The following is a 19,263-nucleotide window of genomic DNA, read 5'->3' as shown; positions in this document are numbered from 1 at the left end:
AGATCATGTGTTGTGGGTAGTGTAGAGATCATGTGTTGTGGGAAATGTAGAGATCGTGTGTTGCGGGAAGTGTTGAGATCGTGTGTTGCGGGAAGTGTACATATCATGTGTTGTGGGAAGTGTAGAGATCATGTGTTGTGGGGAGTGTCGAGATCGTGTGTTGCGGGAAGTGTAAAGATCATGTGTTGTGGGGAGTGTAGTGATCGTGTGTTGAGGGGAGTGTAGTGATCGTGTGTTGTGGGAAGTGTAGTGATCATGTGTTGTGGAAAGTGTAGAGATCGTGTGTTGCGGACAGTGTAGTGATCATGTGTTGTGGAAAGTGTCGAGATCATGTGTTGTGGGAAGTGTAGAGATCGTTTGTTGCGGGAAGTGTAGAGATCATGTGTTGTGGGAAGTGTAGAGATCGTGTGTTGCGGGAAGTGTACATATCATGTGTTGTGGGAAGTGTAGAGATCATGTGTTGTGGGAAGTGTTGAGATCGTGTGTTGCGGGAAGTGTACATATCATGTGTTGTGGGAAGTGTAGAGATCATGTGTTGTGGGGAGTGTAGAGATCGTTTGTTGTGGGGAGAGTAGAGATCATGTGTTGTGGGAAGTGTAGAGATCATGTGTTGTGGGGAGTGTAGAGATCGTGTATTGTGGGAAGTGTAGAGATCATGTGTTGTGGGAAGGGTAGGGATCGTGTGTTGCGGACAGTGTAAAGATCATGTGTTGTGGGGAGTGTAGAGATCGTGTGTTGCGGGAAGTGTAGAGATCACGTGTTGTGGGAAGTGTTGAGATCATGTACTTAGGGTAGTGTAGAGATCGTGTACTGGAGTGACCATGTTATGTGGAGGTCATTGAAATAGGTAGTTGAGAGAGATCGTGTACTGTGAGTTGTTGTGAGCAAACCTATATTACCGGTAGAAAATGTCGAAATCTGAAAAAAATGCCCTATCGACCTCCATCGACCCTTACAAAATGTTTTTGGCTCACTGGAGACTTTGCGAGCGAGATACGGTGGTGAATGCCAATTATAGCTACGGCCGCTGGGTTCCTTTCGTTACCTTGTGAACCAACAAGTACACGTCAACTCGACTTCATTTCATTATTTGTGGGCAAAGAAGTGTCAATTCTTTAGACGTATACAGTAATAAAATCCGTTTACACCAACATATATATATATATAACTATATATGTTATATGACAAAACTACGAATGTAAGTGTAAACTACGAATGTTAGTGTAAACTGCGAATGTAAGAGTAAACTTTGAATACCAGTGTGAACTAAGATTGTAAGTGTAAACTACAAATTTTGGTGTAAACATAACGCTAGTTCTTCTCACCTCAAATTCCACGAACTTCCAAACTCCTTTGATGAAAACCAATTTTTCGTGCATCCTTCACTTTGGCAAAGTCAACACTTTGATGTGAATCGTAAAAATGATTTAAAAGAACTTGATCAATGCATAAAACTACCGGCTTCGTTTGATCAATCAAATAAATTAAAGTATGTTAATTGTTTTGAACATGTTTATTATATTTATTAAATGCACATTTTAAGTGTCATATCTCTTACCATCCGACAAAGTCCAACGGTAAAATAATAAAAAATCCCTACAAATGTTGTTATATATGAATTATATTTAGTAGATGTAAATCAAATGATAAACAGCAATATTATACATGCACCAGTTTATATCCCCATTCACAAACCAATAGATCAGTGAAAATGCATCCGTTATTAAACCATCGATAAAACTGACAGTGATAGAAAATAAAAGATGTAAAAAAATATTTCGCCGCTACGTTACAAAGGTTGGAAATAAAATCTTGTTCTGTGAAAATTGGGCAAAATGCATGTGCGGAAAGTGTCGTCCCATATTAGTATCTGCAGTCTGCACAGGCTAATCAGGGACGAAACTTTCCGCTTTAATGGTATTTTTCGTTTAAAGGAAGCTCCTTTTTTCCTAAAATATAGTAAAAGCGGAAAATGTCGTCCCTGATTAGCCTGTGTGGACTGCACAGGCTAATCTTGGACGACACACTTTACGAACATGCATTATGCACAGTTTTATCAGAACAAGACACATATGAAGTCATGGTAATGTTCGCGAAACAATATACGTATGCATAATATGTAGTAGACGTCGATTTTATTTCCAACCTTTGTAACGTAGCGGCGAAATATTTTGTTACATCTTTTATTTTTTACCATTGTCAGTTTTATCGATGGTTTAATAAGACACATATATTTGTGACGGGCGAAAATGTCCATCGTACGAATTTATCAGCCTATATACAAAATTGGGAAAAGCTTTTACTGCCACAAAATACTAAAACGGTTATTTTTTTTAGTCATTTTTCAACGACGTTTCTATATTTTACATTTGATAAAAACATGTCTACTCTAACAAATTTAAAAAATATGCCAAACAAAACCACGCGAGTTTGTGTCTCTAAAGAATCACAATTGACGAAGCAATCAATGTATTGATACGATAAACGAGTGATTAATTGAGTGTATATGTGTGAAGGGTCTATTATGGAACGGTGAATCTTAACATCGGTTACTGGGGAACAGTGTGTACGATATGGAATCCCTTTATATTTTACTTTGATTTCCGAACTAGGTTCACAAATCTTCGTTCTCAAATGTACGGATTGATATATTCATGCTTAGTTATGCATTTGTTTTCTAGCGCACTGTATTGCAATCACTTAAAAGATTGGCGATTATATACGTGTTATTTTATTTTTCAATCCTAAATAATGATATGATTTTTGTTTGAATATTTACCTTTCTTTGAATTTATTCAAAACAAGAAGCGAACAGAGAAAAAACACACACATTCACTCAAAGATACACAATGAAAACCCCAAGCAACAATAGTCCATAATTTTATGGCACAAAATCCATGTCACACTCCACACGTGTACATCCTTCCTTAATAGAAACTTACCCACACACCCCTATACAAATATTCATAACTCTTTGAAGAATTCCTTTGTATGGAGATCAATATTAATGCCCATTCACTACTCCCTGATAAATATATCATCTACAAAATAATTAAAGCCCATGTTTTCATTGAGAAAGTTGAGCCTTGGCACTATAGTAAACATCGTCAAGTAACCCTTGATCGTTCAAATAGTGAAATAATAAAATAAAGCCTTACAAATTCAATCGCAAACAATTTTCGCTGCTTTAGAGTATTTCGGTATTTATTGTAAAGTTGAAAAATCTAAGTTTCCAGGGATGCGATAAAGTGCATTTAGATAACTTGATTCAATTGCAATGATAATAAATCACGTTAATAATTTGTGCACTGATATCATTCCTTCACTTGTTTCTTTGGCAACACGCTACTTTGCATGTTTGATCATTGAATGTACAGGTTAAAATAAGGTACCGTATATTAGTAATATAACATTATTTCATTCAGTAAATTTAGTCAAGTAAGAAATAAGGTAAAGCAGTTAATTAATATTTTAATTATTGAAGTTACAAATAAGGTATACAAGTAAAAGAAAATGTGTAAGTAGCAAAGTTTTTAATATGATGCAATAGAATTTAAAAAAATCAAACAGTCAAGTTATTAATATTTTACATGCAGTATTGTTTAACCCATTTATGCCTAGCGTCTAGAAAAAAGGCCTTGGCAAACAGCGTAGACCCAGATGAGACTCCGCATGATGCGGCGTCTCATCTGGGTCTGCGCTGTTTGCTTAAAGGAATTTCTGTAAGAAATCTTCTAAATATAGAAATAAATATACAAGACATCCCTTATTTTTGAAATAAATTGATCCACTTGAGAAAGATGGAAGAGTCCACTAGGCATACATGGGAAAAATAATGTATGATAGTATAACACTGTTTGAAAGTAGTAAAGTTTTAAATACGGTATAATGGTATACGTTCATAGTTAAAAACAATGAATACGAGCATTTGAACATAATAACAGACCTCGATGAAAAAGAGAAAATGTATTATTTGTGTAATAATAAACCCATAACAATAATAACGAGCATGTACCGGTACTCTCTTGCACGAAAGTTAAAGTTCACCGTAGCAATAAGTTGATGAATTACATTTAACTGTATATATTTTTTTGAATAAAATATGCACGTTTTCAATATGTTAACTGGGTTTTGTTTTGTTTTTATATTGAAGTAGCGTTTTTAATAAAGGTAATGAGATTTAAACCTTAATAACAATACTTTTATTTGAACATATGTATGCGCTCTGTATGAACCAGTGGAGGTAATAACGAAATGGAAAATCAAGGGTGGCGAGTTTTTACCAAACGCGCAGTTGTTACCTCCCTTAGGAATATACCAGTTGGCTGTGCAAGTATTGCTCCAGTCTAAGGACGCATTACGGTTCATAATTGAGGATAGTTCTGGCTACCATAACTTTAAATGTCTCTTTTAATGATTTTCGACTGGCGCTACTTTCAATTCTACATAAACTGTACGCTGAAGTTTCTTTAGCTAATTTGAGGACGGGGGATTCTTATGTTTTGTACCATAACAATCGTTGAGACACATGCAGCAACACCAAACACGTATAAGCGCGTGTTTTGCGCTTTCCTTAAACCGTTTTATTCAATTTCGGTACGTAGTGCGGAAAATATTGACAATTAATTCACAAACCTTTTGGGTGTAGATCGCTGCCAACGAACGTCGCTTTTCCTTTAATCTGGGGCCTTTCTTATGATTATTGTCTTGTGTTTTTCCAAATGTCTTAAGGTCCTCGCCTCGAGTCAAGTGACTTTCATCCTCATGCGTAACATGTTTGGAATCCTCTGACTTTATTGTACCGAGCAACAAAGCATCGCCTAAAAACGCAAGCGAATTGTTCCTGTTCAGGCGGTACGGGTGCAAAAGTATCTCGGATGTTTCGGAGACCAAACTTGCAGACCGTTTTTTCTTCAGATGGGGAGTTTGTGGTACGTGTGCCGCGGGTTTAAGAGCTGCGACGCTGTCAGAAACTTTTTTGATTTTCTTCCACTTTTGCTGTCCGTTTGTCTTTTCCTGGCAGCCCTCGGCACCCGTTTTATTTTTACCCATGTCTGCGTGATATTAGCACGTGATGTCCTGAAATATACATAAATAGCGCTCTGAGAAAACGGGCGTGTGCGTAGAGTGTCGTCCCAGATGAGCCTGTGCAACCCGCGGAGGCTTCTCACGGAGAACACTTTCCGCCTAAACTGGATTTTCGTCAAGTCCTTCAAACGAAAAACATGATAAAATCTTAAAGTGTCTCCCTGATAAGCTCGTGCGGACCCACGGGCTAATCTGGAGCAACAATTTACGCACTTGGATTAAAGTCCAATTTCTTAGAGCGAGGCACATATGAATGACAGAGACGGACAAGCATTACAATTATAAAAGCAGTGCGGACAGCTCACAATACGGTTATTTTCCCCGTACTTTCAACAGAATTAATAACTAAAATAATAGTATTATTGCAAAATCGTCTCAGCACGAAGTCAACCCAACAATAGTCAATAATTTGGCACGAAAACAAATGTTCGAAACCGTGCAGTCGCGATTGCAATATATGGTGCAACTGCGATGATGTAACGAAATACAAGGCCTGTATTTCAGAGTTTAAAAAGGAAACGAAATGCAAACACAGAAGCTATGGGCCGCAAAATGCCAATGCTTTGTAATACATTTGAGCCATGCTCTGTGAAAAAGGGGTGTAATGCATGTGCGTATAGTGCCGTCCCAGATTAGCCTGTGCAGTCCGCACAGGCTAATCAGGGACGACACTTTTCGTTGGTATGATATTTTTCGTTTACAGTGAGTCTCTTCTTAGCAAAAATTCAGGTAAGGCGGAAAGTGTCGTCCCTGATTAGCCTGTGCGGACTGCACAGGTTAATCTGGGACAACACTTCACGCACTTGCATTAAAACCCCTTTCCACAGAGCACTGCTCTTTTATTAATAGTACACATGTGTCGCATTTCAACATACAAGTACATTTTTTCACGGTCATACATTTTGCGAAAAATATTTTACCTCAATTTTGTATTTTCAACATCCTTTTTTATAAATTTTAATATGAGATTCCGAATACGGTACTGTAATTACTGACGGTAACAAAACTGATGTTCTGAAATATAAACAATAAGCTATTGAAAATTTAACAGGAACCGCCCGAACCTTTCTGTTAATTTCCATCCAGTTTTTCAATACATCGCAACTTTCATGCATAGCTACACTGGCGACTAATATTGTCATGTATAATTATGCGCATTCAGTAGTACATTGCGACAAACAACGCGCTTAACGAACAACCTGCCGATTGGCATAGATCAACTAATCTCCGCGTAGTCGTAAAATAGTGTCCATTGGCCAAAAGACCAAACAAACAAAAGCGTTATTAATGTAATCACTTATGAACGTAAATAATATAATCTGTTTTTGTTGTCGTAATGATGGTATTTAAACGTATTATGGGACAACGTAATTACATCATAGAATATGTTTTCTTTTTCGAAATACACAAAAGTTGAATACTTTCTGACTTAAATTCGTAAGTATTTGCAATAAATAACATTTTTGACAGAACTTTCTTTAAAAAATATATTTTGCAATTGTAGAATAGCCCCATTCTTCTGCAATATTTTGAATACTAAAGATACAATATAGCATTATGTAATACGTATCATTTCTAATATTCCATTTTTTATTCTTGATTTCTGTTGTTTGCAGAGTCGTGATGCTTTAAAGGGGCCTTTTCACAGATTTTGGCATTTTTTAATTCATTCATTAAATGCTTTATATTGATAAATGTAAACATTGGATCGTAAAGGCTTCAGTAAAAAATCAAGAATAAAATTAAAAAAAGGAAAAGAACATTGCCCGCAGCAGGTTTCGAACCAGTGACCCCTGGAGTCCTGCCAGAGTCCTGAAGTAAAAACGCTTTAGCCTACTGAGCTATTCCGCCGATTACACTAATTGACGTATTTTATACCTTATATAAGCAATCTTCGTAGTTTCACAAAATTTAACGACAAAAACAGAACTCTCCAAATTATTCAATCGTTTCGCGTTGCAACGCTTTATAATTTTTAGGTTTTAAAATCGTCAAAAGGTGCATATAATGGCTATGTTAGACCATGGTAAATGTTCAGTATTACTGTTTCCTCACAAATATCATAACTAAAACGAAAATTTGCGAATCTGAAACAACTTTTTTCAATTTTGTCAATTTACCAAAGCGTGAAAAGATCCCTTTAAAATTAAGTTAAAACATGTTTCTATAGTATAGATCTTTATTTTATTTTTACGGAAGATCAATGTTGGCACATTTTGAGTTAGAAGCCCTGTTTTAAACATTATATATTATAACGTACAATTTATGCATAAGATATTGGAAGTTAAATATTTCATTGAATGATGCAACGACGCGCGTTTTGTTTCCCTTTCGGTAATAGAAAGAATATTGCATTCAAAGTGAGTGTAAATGTGCATTCTTGAAGTCTCAGCAAGCATTGGTACAATTTCAGTATGGAGGGAAATTTCGTAAAAAAAGCAGCTTTTAATTAATTTTTTTAAAAGTAAAACATGCTTTTTCAAATTTTCTTATTACCGCAACTAAGCACTTCGCCACGGGTCAAGACATGCCTTATCGAACTTCGTCGTTTAAAATATCCTGACAAAAATGTGCAAGATCGTATAAGTTGAAATTCCGGTCACAAAGCACTGTAATTGTTGAGTTTTGTTGCACTCCTAATCGTTTTAATCCACGAGTTTACATTTCCAATTATCCATCGACAAAATGTTTTCTTGTTATTCATCCGGATTTGAGTATTAATATGGCCCGACAGTTTTTTTTGTAGTTTATATAAGTAAACGATTTTTAAAGTTGTTTTTCTTACGTTAAAGACTCAGTAGTAACGCACGTTTCTGGAGGCTCAATGGATTCTTTTCGGATATCTTAAATACCTAGAGCATATGTAATACACTGGTTGTTTATCCTGCGGGTCGCATCTACGTTGTCTAATGGTAACACACTGGTTTCACATCCCAGGGGTCTTAGATACGTGGTGTGTTGGCAACACACTGACTTTATGTTACACGGATCACATGTACATGGTATGTTGGTTACACACTGGTTTCGTATCACACGGATCATATGTACGTGGTGTGTTGGCAACACACTGGTTTCATATTAGGGTATAAAATGTAAACTAAATTACTCTGATTTTCTTAATTTTGTATGTGATTACGATATTTTATTGTTCACTGAAACGTGGAATTCTAATATCACTAACATTGATATAAGTGGCTATGTGAACATCAACTGTCACCGTCCGAAAGGTAACAAAAAAGCTAAACGATTTAGTGGTGGTATAGCTGTGTATGTCAAGAGCAATTTGAAACAATATATCGATTGTGAAAATAGTGACAGCAAAGTAATTATATGGTTAAAAATATCAAAGTCATTAACAAATTCTGAACAAGATAAATATGTATGTCTATGCTACATACCTCCTCATGATTCAAGCTGCTATAGAAATAATAATTCCGAGCTATTTGACTTCGATTTTTTGAGCATTTATCTAGTAGTGTTAGATTTTACTATATATTTAACAGGGGATATTAACAGTCGCACGGGTATCTCGTCCGATTTAATCCCTGATATAAGCCTTGACCGTTGTATTGACATGCCAGACAATAGCTTATTGACAAATAATCTACCGACTAGGCATAACCAAGATACACAGTGTAACTATTTTGGAAATAAATTACTCACTCTATGCAAAGAAAGTGGTCTATGTATATTGAATGGTAGGAAGGAAGAGGGTAAATGTACTTTTCATTCTAAATTTAGAACTAAACCTGTGGCCAGTACAATCGACTCCGTTATATGCGATTATAATTGTTATGAATCTGTTACTAATTTACACGTACTTGATTTAACAGAATTCTCTGACCATTGTCCTATCTATTTTGATATGAAATGTAAATATATTGTAAATAGCGAAAATAGCGCCTTCACGTATAAGTTGGCTTGGGATTCTTCTAAAAAAGAATCGTTTTTGAACTGTGTTGACTCGAACAAATATGTTTTTGATAGTATAACTTCGCAACTATTATCAGGTGAAAGCACAATTGATGAATGTATGTCCGAATTAGGAAATATTATCTATGACATATCAGCATCCTGTTTTTTAAAAAGATGCTGTCCGTTCAAAAGTAATAGTTTTAAAAAGAAATGCCCTTGGTTTGACAATGATTGTAAAACAGCAAAGAAACAGTTTTATACTGCTAATAAAACATTGTATCTTAATAATTGTGAAGATAACAAACTTTCATTTTTGAGTGCAAGAAACCATTTTCATAAAATTAAAAGGAGGGCCAAAGCTAAATATTTTTCCAAAGAAAAATCTAAACTTTCTGAATTGAGTAAGAAGTCTCCTCGTAAATTTTGGAAATATATTAATAAATTTAAAAAATCAGTATCGACAACTGGCCAATTTAGTGAACATGAAATGCTTAAGCACTTTGTTAACATTTCGAATACCCGTGAGGGCAATTTCACGCCCGATGAACATGACTCGGATAGAGTTAATCCTGTTTATATTGAACAGCTCGACTGCCCATTGACAATAGAAGAAATTACTAAGTCTATTAAGTCTATGCACCGTTTTAAGTCCTGTGATTTTGATAACAATGTAGCTGATTTTTTTATCGATGCAAATGAGATTATATCGCCATATTTGTGTAAAATATTTAATTACTTGTTCGATGTTGGATCTTATCCCATATCATCATGGACAAAAGGTGGAATCGTCCATATTCATAAAAAGGGCGACAAATCAAATCAAGCTAACTATAGAGGGATAACTCTTATTAATATTACTGCAAAGATTTTTCCCCTTGTATTACGAAATCGAATTAACAAATGGTGTGCGAATGAAAACGTTTTTGAAAGTTGCCAATTTGGTTTTAGAGATAACCATTCGACGTCTGGTGCAATCTTTCTTCTGCATGCAATTATTCAAAAAGTACTTAACTCAAAGGAAAAACTTTGTTGTGCGTTTATTGATTATCAACGTGCATTCGATACCGTTAACCATGATGCATTATGGGTTAAACTTGTCAAAGCCGGTATCAGTTGCAAAATGATTAATATGTTACAATGTATTTATAAAAATGTTCAGTCGTGTCTCAAGCTGCCTAACTTTTCAAAGGCAAATAATGCTAATACTTCTTACTCAGATTTCTTTGAAGTAACAATGGGCTTGAAACAAGGGGAGCCACTCTCGCCGATATTATTTATCTTATTTATTAATGACGTTTTTAAAACCATAAATTTGGATGATTTAACTGGAAAAGATGTAGAACTTCTCTCTATGTACATGATTTTGTTTGCTGACGACATTGTATTGTTCACGACAAATCAGCTTAGTTTACAAGCCCTACTAGATGCTATATATTCGTATTCAGTAAAATGGGGCTTGAAAATAAATGTCAATAAAACAATAATCTGTGTTTTTGAAAAACGTAAAACAGTTGTAAATTTTGAAATAAACTTAAGTATTAATGGAGAAAGCATCGAAACTGTTGATAATTTTACTTACTTGGGCATAAATTTTACCTATACAGGAAACATGAAAAACGCTGTTAAAATGTTACAAGACCAGGCTCTTAAAGCCTATTGTAGTTTATTATCTATTTTTGATAAAGTGCAATTAGACATTAAAGCCAAGCTTTCATTATTTGACGCCATGGTCGTTCCAATTCTCCTGTATGGCTCCGAAATCTGGGGTGTCTATAACATAAAAGATGTTGATAAATTACATGTGCGATTTTTGATCGGCGTCAAACAGCAGACTCCAAACTATGCTGTCCTTGGTGAATTTGGTCGCTTCCCCCTCTCTATTTTATGTAAAGAAACGGCGATACGCTTTTGGTTAAAAATTATGAAAAACAGAAATTCTCCTATCTGTAACATATACTCCGATCTGTGTAACACTGGTAGCAGTGGCTGCTGGGCTAACAGAATCAATACCTTGATTGACCATTTAGATTTTAATAATATTCGTCATAATTTTAATTATGAAATCAACTACTTTCCAAGCTTGAAAAATAAACTTAGAGATTTTTTTGTTCAATAATGGAAGGGAACTATTCAATCAATGTCTAAATTACATTGGTATTGCTTATTCAAATCTGAATTTGTCTGTGAAAAGTACTTATTGAAAATACAAAAAATGACCTGCTGAAACAATTTGCCCGTTTTAGACTATCATCGCACCATCTAGAAATTGAAGTGGGTAGATTCCAAGGTATTGATCGTGATCAGAGACTTTGTCGATTCTGCAATATGAACGTTGTTGAATCTGAGTATCACTTCCTACTATGTTGTGACAATTATAGACACTTAAGATTGAAATTTATTGGGCATATCTCTTGGCCTACCTTAAATTTATTCCAAACTACTATGACATCGAAAAAAATAAATGAAATATTAGGAATTTGTAAATACTTAAAAGAAGCTTTGTTATATAGAAATAATACCCTTACTGAACTGTCTGTTTTTTGTCTTTGCCATAATTATGTTGTAAATGGCTAAAGGCATGTTTTTATTGCCGATTGCCAATAAACTTTTAAACATATCACAAGGGTCACATGTACATGGTGTGTTGGCAACACACTGGTTTTGTATCACACGGATCATATGTACGTGGTGTGTTGGCAACACATTGGTTTCATATCACAAGTGTCACATGTGCGTGGTGTTTTCAACAAACTGATTTCATATCCCGTGTCACATGTAGGTGGTTTGTTAGTAACACACTGATATCATATCACAAGTGTCACATGAACGTGGAGTGTTGGCAACACATTGGTGTCATAAAACACGGATCACATGTACTGGGTGTGTTGGCAACACATTGGTTTCATAAACCACGGATCACATGTACTGGGTGTGTTGGCAACACACTGGTTTAATAAAACACGGATCACATGTACTTGGTGTGTTTCTGTTCCCACATATCACATGTACGTGGTGTGTTGGAAACACACTGGTTCCAAATCATGCGGATCGCATATACGTGGTGTGTTGACAACACACTGGTTTCATATCATACGGGTCACATGTACGTGGTGTGTTGGCAACACACTGGTTTCATATCACCCGGATCACATGTACGTGGTGTGTTGGAAACACACTGGTTTCTTATCCCACGGATCGCATGCACGTGTTTTGTGGCAATACACTGGTTTCATATCACAAGGGTCATATGTACTTGGTGTGTTGGCAACAATCTGGTGTCATATTCCACGGATCACATGTACGTGGTGTGTTGGCAGGTGTGTTGGCAACACATTGGTTTCATATCACACGGATCACATATACGTGGTGTGTAAACAATACACTGGTTTCATATCACACAGATCACATATACGTGGTGTGTTAACAATACACTGGTTTCAAATCACACGGATCACATATACGTGGTGTGTTAACAATACACTGGTTTTATATCACACGGGTCACATATACGTGGTGTGTTAACAAAACACTGGTTTCATAGCACACGTATCACATATACGTGGTGTGTTAACAATACACTGGTTTCATATCACACGGATCACATATACGTGGTGTGTTAACAATACACTGATTACTATCACACGGATCACATATACGTGGTGTGTGGGCAACACACTGGTTTCATATCACACGATCACGAATCACATATACGTGGTGTGTATCTGACACACTGGTTTCATATCATGCGCATCACATGTACGTGGTGTGTTGGCAATACACTGGTTTCATATCACACGGATCACATATACGTGGTGTGCTAACAATGCACTGATTACATATCACACGGATCACATATACGTGGTGTGTTGGCAACACACTGGTTTCATATCACACGATCATGAATCACAAATACGTGGTGTGTATGTAACTCACTGGTTTCATATCATACGCATCACATGTACGTGGTGTGTTGGCAATACACTGGTTTCAAATACGTGGTGTGTTGGCAACACACTGGTTTCATATTACACGTATCACGTGTATGTGGTGTGTTGGCAGGTGTGTTGGAAACACTGCTTACATATCACACAGATCACATGTACGTGGTGTGTTGGCAACAATATCACTCAGATCACATGTACATGGTGTGTTGGCACCCACTGGTGTCATATTACACGTATCACATGTACGTGGTGTGTTGGAAACACACTGGTTTCATATCACACAGATCACATGTACGTGGTGTGTTTGCAGCACACTGGTTTCATATCACACGGATCACATATACGTGGTGTGTTGGCAATACACTGGTTTCATATCACACGGATCACATAAACGTGGTATGTTGGCAACACACTGGTTTCATATCACAGGGATGACATAAACGTGGTATGTTGGCAACACACTGGTTTCATATAAAACAGATCACAGGTACCTGGTGTGCTGAAAACACACTGGTATCCTCCCCCACGGATCACATGTTCGTGGTGAGTTGGCAACACACTGTTTGCACATGTCCGTGGTGTATTGGCAACAATATCAAACGGATCACATGTACGTGGTGTGTTGGCAACACACTGGTTTCATATCACACGGATCATATGTACACGGTGTTGGCAACAAACTGATTTCATATCCCGTGTCACATGTAGGCGGTTTGTTGGCAACACATAGTTTGTATATAACATGGATCACATTTACGTGGTGTGTTGGCAACAAACTGGTTTAATATCACACGGATCACATGTATGTGGTGTGTTGGCAACAAACCGCTTTAATAGCACAAGGGTTACATGCACGTGGTCTTTTGGTAACTTGATTCAGGCAAAAACGGTCTAAGATACATGGTATGTTGGCAACACACTGGTTTCATATCCCACTGATCTCAGATTCGTGGTATCAGTCCCGGATTACCCATAAGGCAGTGTAGACAGCTGCCTATGGGCCCCGCGACTTTTAGGAGCCCCATGAGACCGTGACGAAATAAAGTTTGTTAACTTACTCAGCTAAATCTAATGACTTGACAAAGCAAATTATTTTATATAAATGTAACAATGAGATTGAAGGCTTGTCATTGTTTTAAGTGGCAATATTTGATTATTTTCAAAACCGTTTTGTTTTACTGTTTTCAACGAGTGACTGTGACTGGGAACTGGCGTTTTAGTAAGCCCGATGCCGACTAGGAACCTGGGGCGTTGTCCTCAAAGGCTTCACTGCCTATGTGTCTCCACGGCGCTAATCTGGCACTGCATGGTCTTCTGGAGAATCAATGGTAAATTGCTGGTTTAATATCCCACGAGGGACAAAGGTTATACTGTGGTTTAAACGATGTAAGATAAGTGTTCTAATGGTAACGTGTTAACTTCATATCCCAAGGATTTTAAATGCGTTGTAGTCTCCCAATGGTCTCAGCTGTCTGTTTGTTGAACCACGTTTGTTTCACATCTCACGCGGTATATTTTCTATTTGTTATAAAATAAACTGGTTCAAAATAAATTGGATATGATAAAAATGCTGTTCAACAAACTGCTGTTATGTATGCGGTGCAATGAAAATACGCCAGTTATTCTGTCAATGCCGCTTTATGTACGGTTTCAACGACGATTAAAACGAGATGAATTGTATCAATTCAAATGTTTCTGTTAACCTATGGGACAATAACTCGAAGTGAGGCTGTTTTGAATTACCTTCAATAATAAAAAAAATGTTATTTATATTTAAGATTTCGAGGTAGAAGAGGGCTTGCATCGATAGAACACGAAACTTCATGAAAAAGGAAACAAAGCAAACAAGAAAACATTTTAGTTTTTTCTTAAGCGACATGGATGGATTTGACATCTTGGTTTCTTATTTAAAAGTGTTTAATAGAGACCGAAAAACTTGCATACCGTATAGCCAATAAGAACATATCCCCATGCGAGTACTTGAAGAACACTTTAAACTCTACTTGAATCCTTATTGAGAGGGCATTTCTGGTTTCTCGTTTTAATCGGCTTATATTACACTTTATTTGAGATTAATGGCGCTTATATTAAACGCATGGATGCGCCGTCTCACAGCGGCACCCTGAAAGGCACCGCGTTCGTGATAACCGTGGAAATCCGGATTATCCGAAAGTTAATCTTGTCAAATGAAATAATTTATGTTTCCAGTGAGTTGTTTGCCTGTACCCAATTTTATAAAAATTGATCGTAAGGAACGGAACCGGCATAACATACAGACAATCTTAAAGGGGTTAAAATGTACCGGTATATACTATACATAGAAACCTTATATTAATACAGTACATGTACACCTGTCCATTACCTGTATAGCAAATTCGTAGTTTTCGCAAGTTTTTTTAATTCTAATTTTATATTCATAGTGTATATAATAATTCACACATGAGCAAAATACCACACCGTATTGCTTAATATTATGTAATTGTAATATGTAGATTATACTTTTATAAAGTACATACAATGACCGTACTTATTTCCATAGGAATACGCTTTAGGCTGGTTCAACCATGTGTACTGCTTAAATTATTTAATAAACCGCCATATTTTAATACATGTACTAATAAACTCACAGCACTGTGTCGTTGCTGTTGTTTTCTGATAGTAATGGATAAATTACGATGGAATCAACCATAAGCCCTTAACCCATTTATGCCTAGCGTCCTGAAAAAAGGACATTGCAAACAGCGTAGACCCAGATGAGACGCCGCATAATGCGGCGTCTCATCTGGGTCTGCGCTGTTTGCTTACATGAATTTCTTTATGAAATATTCTAAATATAGAAATAAATATACTTGACACCCCTAATTTTGGAAATAAAATGATCCAATTTAGAAGGATGGGAGAGTCCACTGGGCATAAATGGGTTAACATAGTAAGTTAAACTTAAGGTTACGCAACATATTCTGTCATTAAATCAATTCTGAAACAATCTAGTTTGACAGATTTCTTTCTTTCTTTACCAGTTGTGTTAGCTTAAATATATACAGTATATTAGCTTAAATAAATACAGTGTATTGTAGTTTTTGTTAAAGAAATGTTCTGTTTTAACATCATCAAAATAATTAAGAATTATATACGTTTAAAAATATAAATACATTTGTCAAATCTTATCGGGCCACTCGCAGTCAATAAACAACAGAACAGAACGTGTATCTGTATTGATTGTAAACTATATATACGGCTCACAATTCCAACAAGTAGACCTTTTTGTTTGTATAGTACGTACTGTATTCCCATTCTTTATTATTACTTACTTTTTAACTTATGCGTAGTTTTGCACGATATTCCATCACTGCCTCAATTGGATACTTCTTTTAATAAAATACCCGTATCTTGAAGAGGTTTAACATGGAAATAAAATAGTGCATCGCAAATCATATACATCGCTTTTTACTAAATATTGCACAAGTTCTTCAAACCATTCTAGAAACACTAATAAATACACATAATGCATGTGAAATAAGATGACTCTTTATGTAACTACATCTGCGTTTTACGAGCCGTCAATTTGAAGACAAAATTATTGAACATTCATTGGTAATATGGATAGAACCGTAAGATTAGTAATTGATTTTGGGGTATTTGATTGATACCCGGGATAAATCGCAGGTCTCTCAGATCAGCGTATCTCTCCATATGAGCCGTTCTCTGTGAAAAATGGGTTTAATGAATGTGCGTAAAGTGTCGTCCCAGATTAGCCTGTGCAGTCCGCAAAGTGCGTAAAGTGTCGTCCCAGATTAGCCTGTGCAGTCCGCAAAGGCTAATCCCATCAGGGACGACACTTTCCGCTTGTATGATATTTTCTGTTCAAAGAAAGTCTCTTTTTAGCAAAAATCTAGTTTAGACGGAAAGTGTCGTCCCTGATCAGCCTGTACCTACTGCACTGGCTAATCTGGGACGACTCTTTACGCATATACATTGAACCCTCTTTTCACAGAGCGAGGCTCATATATTTTATCACCAGCCTAGGTTCGACGTGTATCTGTCTGACTTTTATCCTGGATTAGTCAATCTCCCCATAAAAGTCTATTATAAACGCAACCAGCAAATGTTACATTTTTTAGTTTTATGTTGTCTGAAAATTGTAATCATAGTTAGATTGTAGCTGTAAATCTGAAACTCTTTTTGTTAAGAATCACTTAATATTACTTGTGTTTAACATTAACAAGTATTTAAGTAAAGTAAAAAAGGGTATGTCGCATAGTCGGCGGAACACATTTACGAACTTAAGTCCATTTTAGTTTTTATTGCGATTTATTTTCTTTGATTTAACTCAAACACAATGTTTTCCTATGTCCGTAAAATATCCGTATATGAGATTCTGCAATAATTAATGGGCTGCATGCTTACCCAAGGCATTACTAATGGGTAAAAACGGTGCATTCTCCTCGTTTAGTTTCACGTGAACATATGGTGTCTATTTGTATATCCTTTTAGGTAGACACGATATTGAACTTGAGAGGCAAAACGAAACAAAAATTAATAATATCCTTTGTAATATATCTTATGCACTATGTGACAGGTAAAAGGAAGTATATAGTAATTCAGTTTGTGTCTCGATAGTTATAACACCTGACATAATAATGGTATAAACTAGGAATTGCGTGTACATTGTAAGTTGTGTGTACATACATAATATCATTAGTTTAAACCTATTTATTTTAGCTCGATTGTATCGAAGGCTCTAAGTATTAAACATATATTACTTTTACGGCTTACAAAGCCCGGTACAATACAAGGAGAGGCGATCTGAAGGATTTTTCCGGCTTTATCGAAAAGCATAGTTACCGGTACCCTATGTGGATTGTTATCTATACGTGTTTAACATGATTTTTCCTGTAATATTAAAAAAGAAGATAAAGGAAACTTTCAGCGCGTCTCAGCGGAAAATTACTGCAAATAATAATGCCACGTGATCCAACCGTATACCAGTAGTTGCCTCATTTCAGGGGATGCGACTTTTAACGGTTGTATACAATATGCTTATCGCATTAGCCTCCCTTGCAAACAGCGGATATCCGTGGTCTTGCGGTAACACTCTGGTGCCTGCACTCGACTTTTACGGGAGCGGTTCAGTTCATCCGAGGGAAGTAAAATAGGTGCTCCTCAAGGTCTTCTCCTGTATATCGCAATATCACCAGACAACAGCTAACACGTGTGTGTAGTTGTCATCAAGGGCGCCGAAAATTCCCGATATGGCCATCACCCCAGAAGACTGGCTAGTATGGAACGCCTTCACTGTCTTATAATACTAAAACTTGTGATATTACGTCAATCTATATTTGCATAATCACAATATATAAATACATAATTTGAATATATACAGATAAAGCATTAATGTATAAAGACATAATTTCTTATATATAGATAAAATGTAAAAATATACAGATACGAATGTATTATACACAGATAATCTTCAATTGTATAAAGGCATTACTGCTTTATATGAAGGCAAAATATCTTTATATGAACATAAATCGTTATGTAATAATGATAACGAATATTTTCTCATTATATATAGGCATAACTTGTTTATATAAAGGCAAAATACCTTTATATAAACATAAATCTTAATTATATAAACCCATATCGTCTTTATATTCAGATAAAATTTGAAAAATACGTTAAAAATCTTAAATTAATTTATGTAAATATGTTATTTCAACACGTAAAGATAAATTTATAGTACAGAAAGATTTTAATGTTTTGTATGATCATAAATAGTTGCTTTATTAAGATAATTACGTTATAACATAAATCCATACAAAGTTAAGATGCTTATGAACATCGAAATAAATTACATTAATACAGAATTTCGTAAGCAATATATATAATCTAAATGATTTAAAGATAACATTAAAAATATACGAAGCTTTTATTACACACGGGAGAAATTATTTTTTTGCATTTTTTTCACAACAATGGATATGGATTTGATACTTGAGCGAATTGGAGTGGTTGAAGGAGTGATACGGCGCTTCAGACAAGAGAAGATAACACCGGACACCATCACTTATGTCACTGTACGACTTTAATTGCTTAGGTGTAAATGACAAAACAACTATCATGAAATTTCGTGTTGAATGTGTTTGTTAACGGAGTAATATGTGGTAGCATAATACTAACTTATGTTCATATAAAGATCTTTTGCCTTCATATAAAGAAGTAATGCCTTTATATAATGGAAGATTATATATCTATATATAAGAGAATTATATCTTTATATATTAATACTTTACCTGTATATATTGAAATTATG

General features: G+C 35.7%; 1 protein-coding gene across 3 annotated transcripts in view; it reads right to left on the bottom strand.

Moving 5' to 3' along the window:
- LOC127848132 (uncharacterized) overlaps positions 1-16,496 on the bottom strand; it is a 66,020-nt gene extending 49,524 nt beyond the window's left edge. Inside the window, exons 1-2 of one of the 3 annotated variants that reach the window (XM_052380430.1) lie at positions 16,259-16,496; positions 4,636-5,079 (exon numbers count right to left, since the gene is read on the bottom strand). In XM_052380430.1, the coding sequence (XP_052236390.1) occupies positions 4,636-5,052 (417 nt within the window). In that variant the 5' untranslated portion in view covers positions 5,053-5,079; positions 16,259-16,496. Of the gene's footprint in view, positions 1-1,325; positions 1,618-4,635; positions 5,080-8,486; positions 8,594-16,258 lie in introns of those variants that run through there. The other 2 variants (XM_052380429.1, XM_052380431.1) reach the window with 2 other exon arrangements.
- Between the last annotated feature and the right edge of the window lie 2,767 nt (positions 16,497-19,263).

Source organism: Dreissena polymorpha, chromosome 10 (assembly GCF_020536995.1).
Source record: "Dreissena polymorpha isolate Duluth1 chromosome 10, UMN_Dpol_1.0, whole genome shotgun sequence".
NCBI classification, from domain to species: Eukaryota; Metazoa; Mollusca; class Bivalvia; order Myida; family Dreissenidae; genus Dreissena; species Dreissena polymorpha.
The sequence above is the reverse complement of the archived record's forward strand: the minus strand, read 5'-3'. Positions and strand labels throughout refer to the sequence as shown.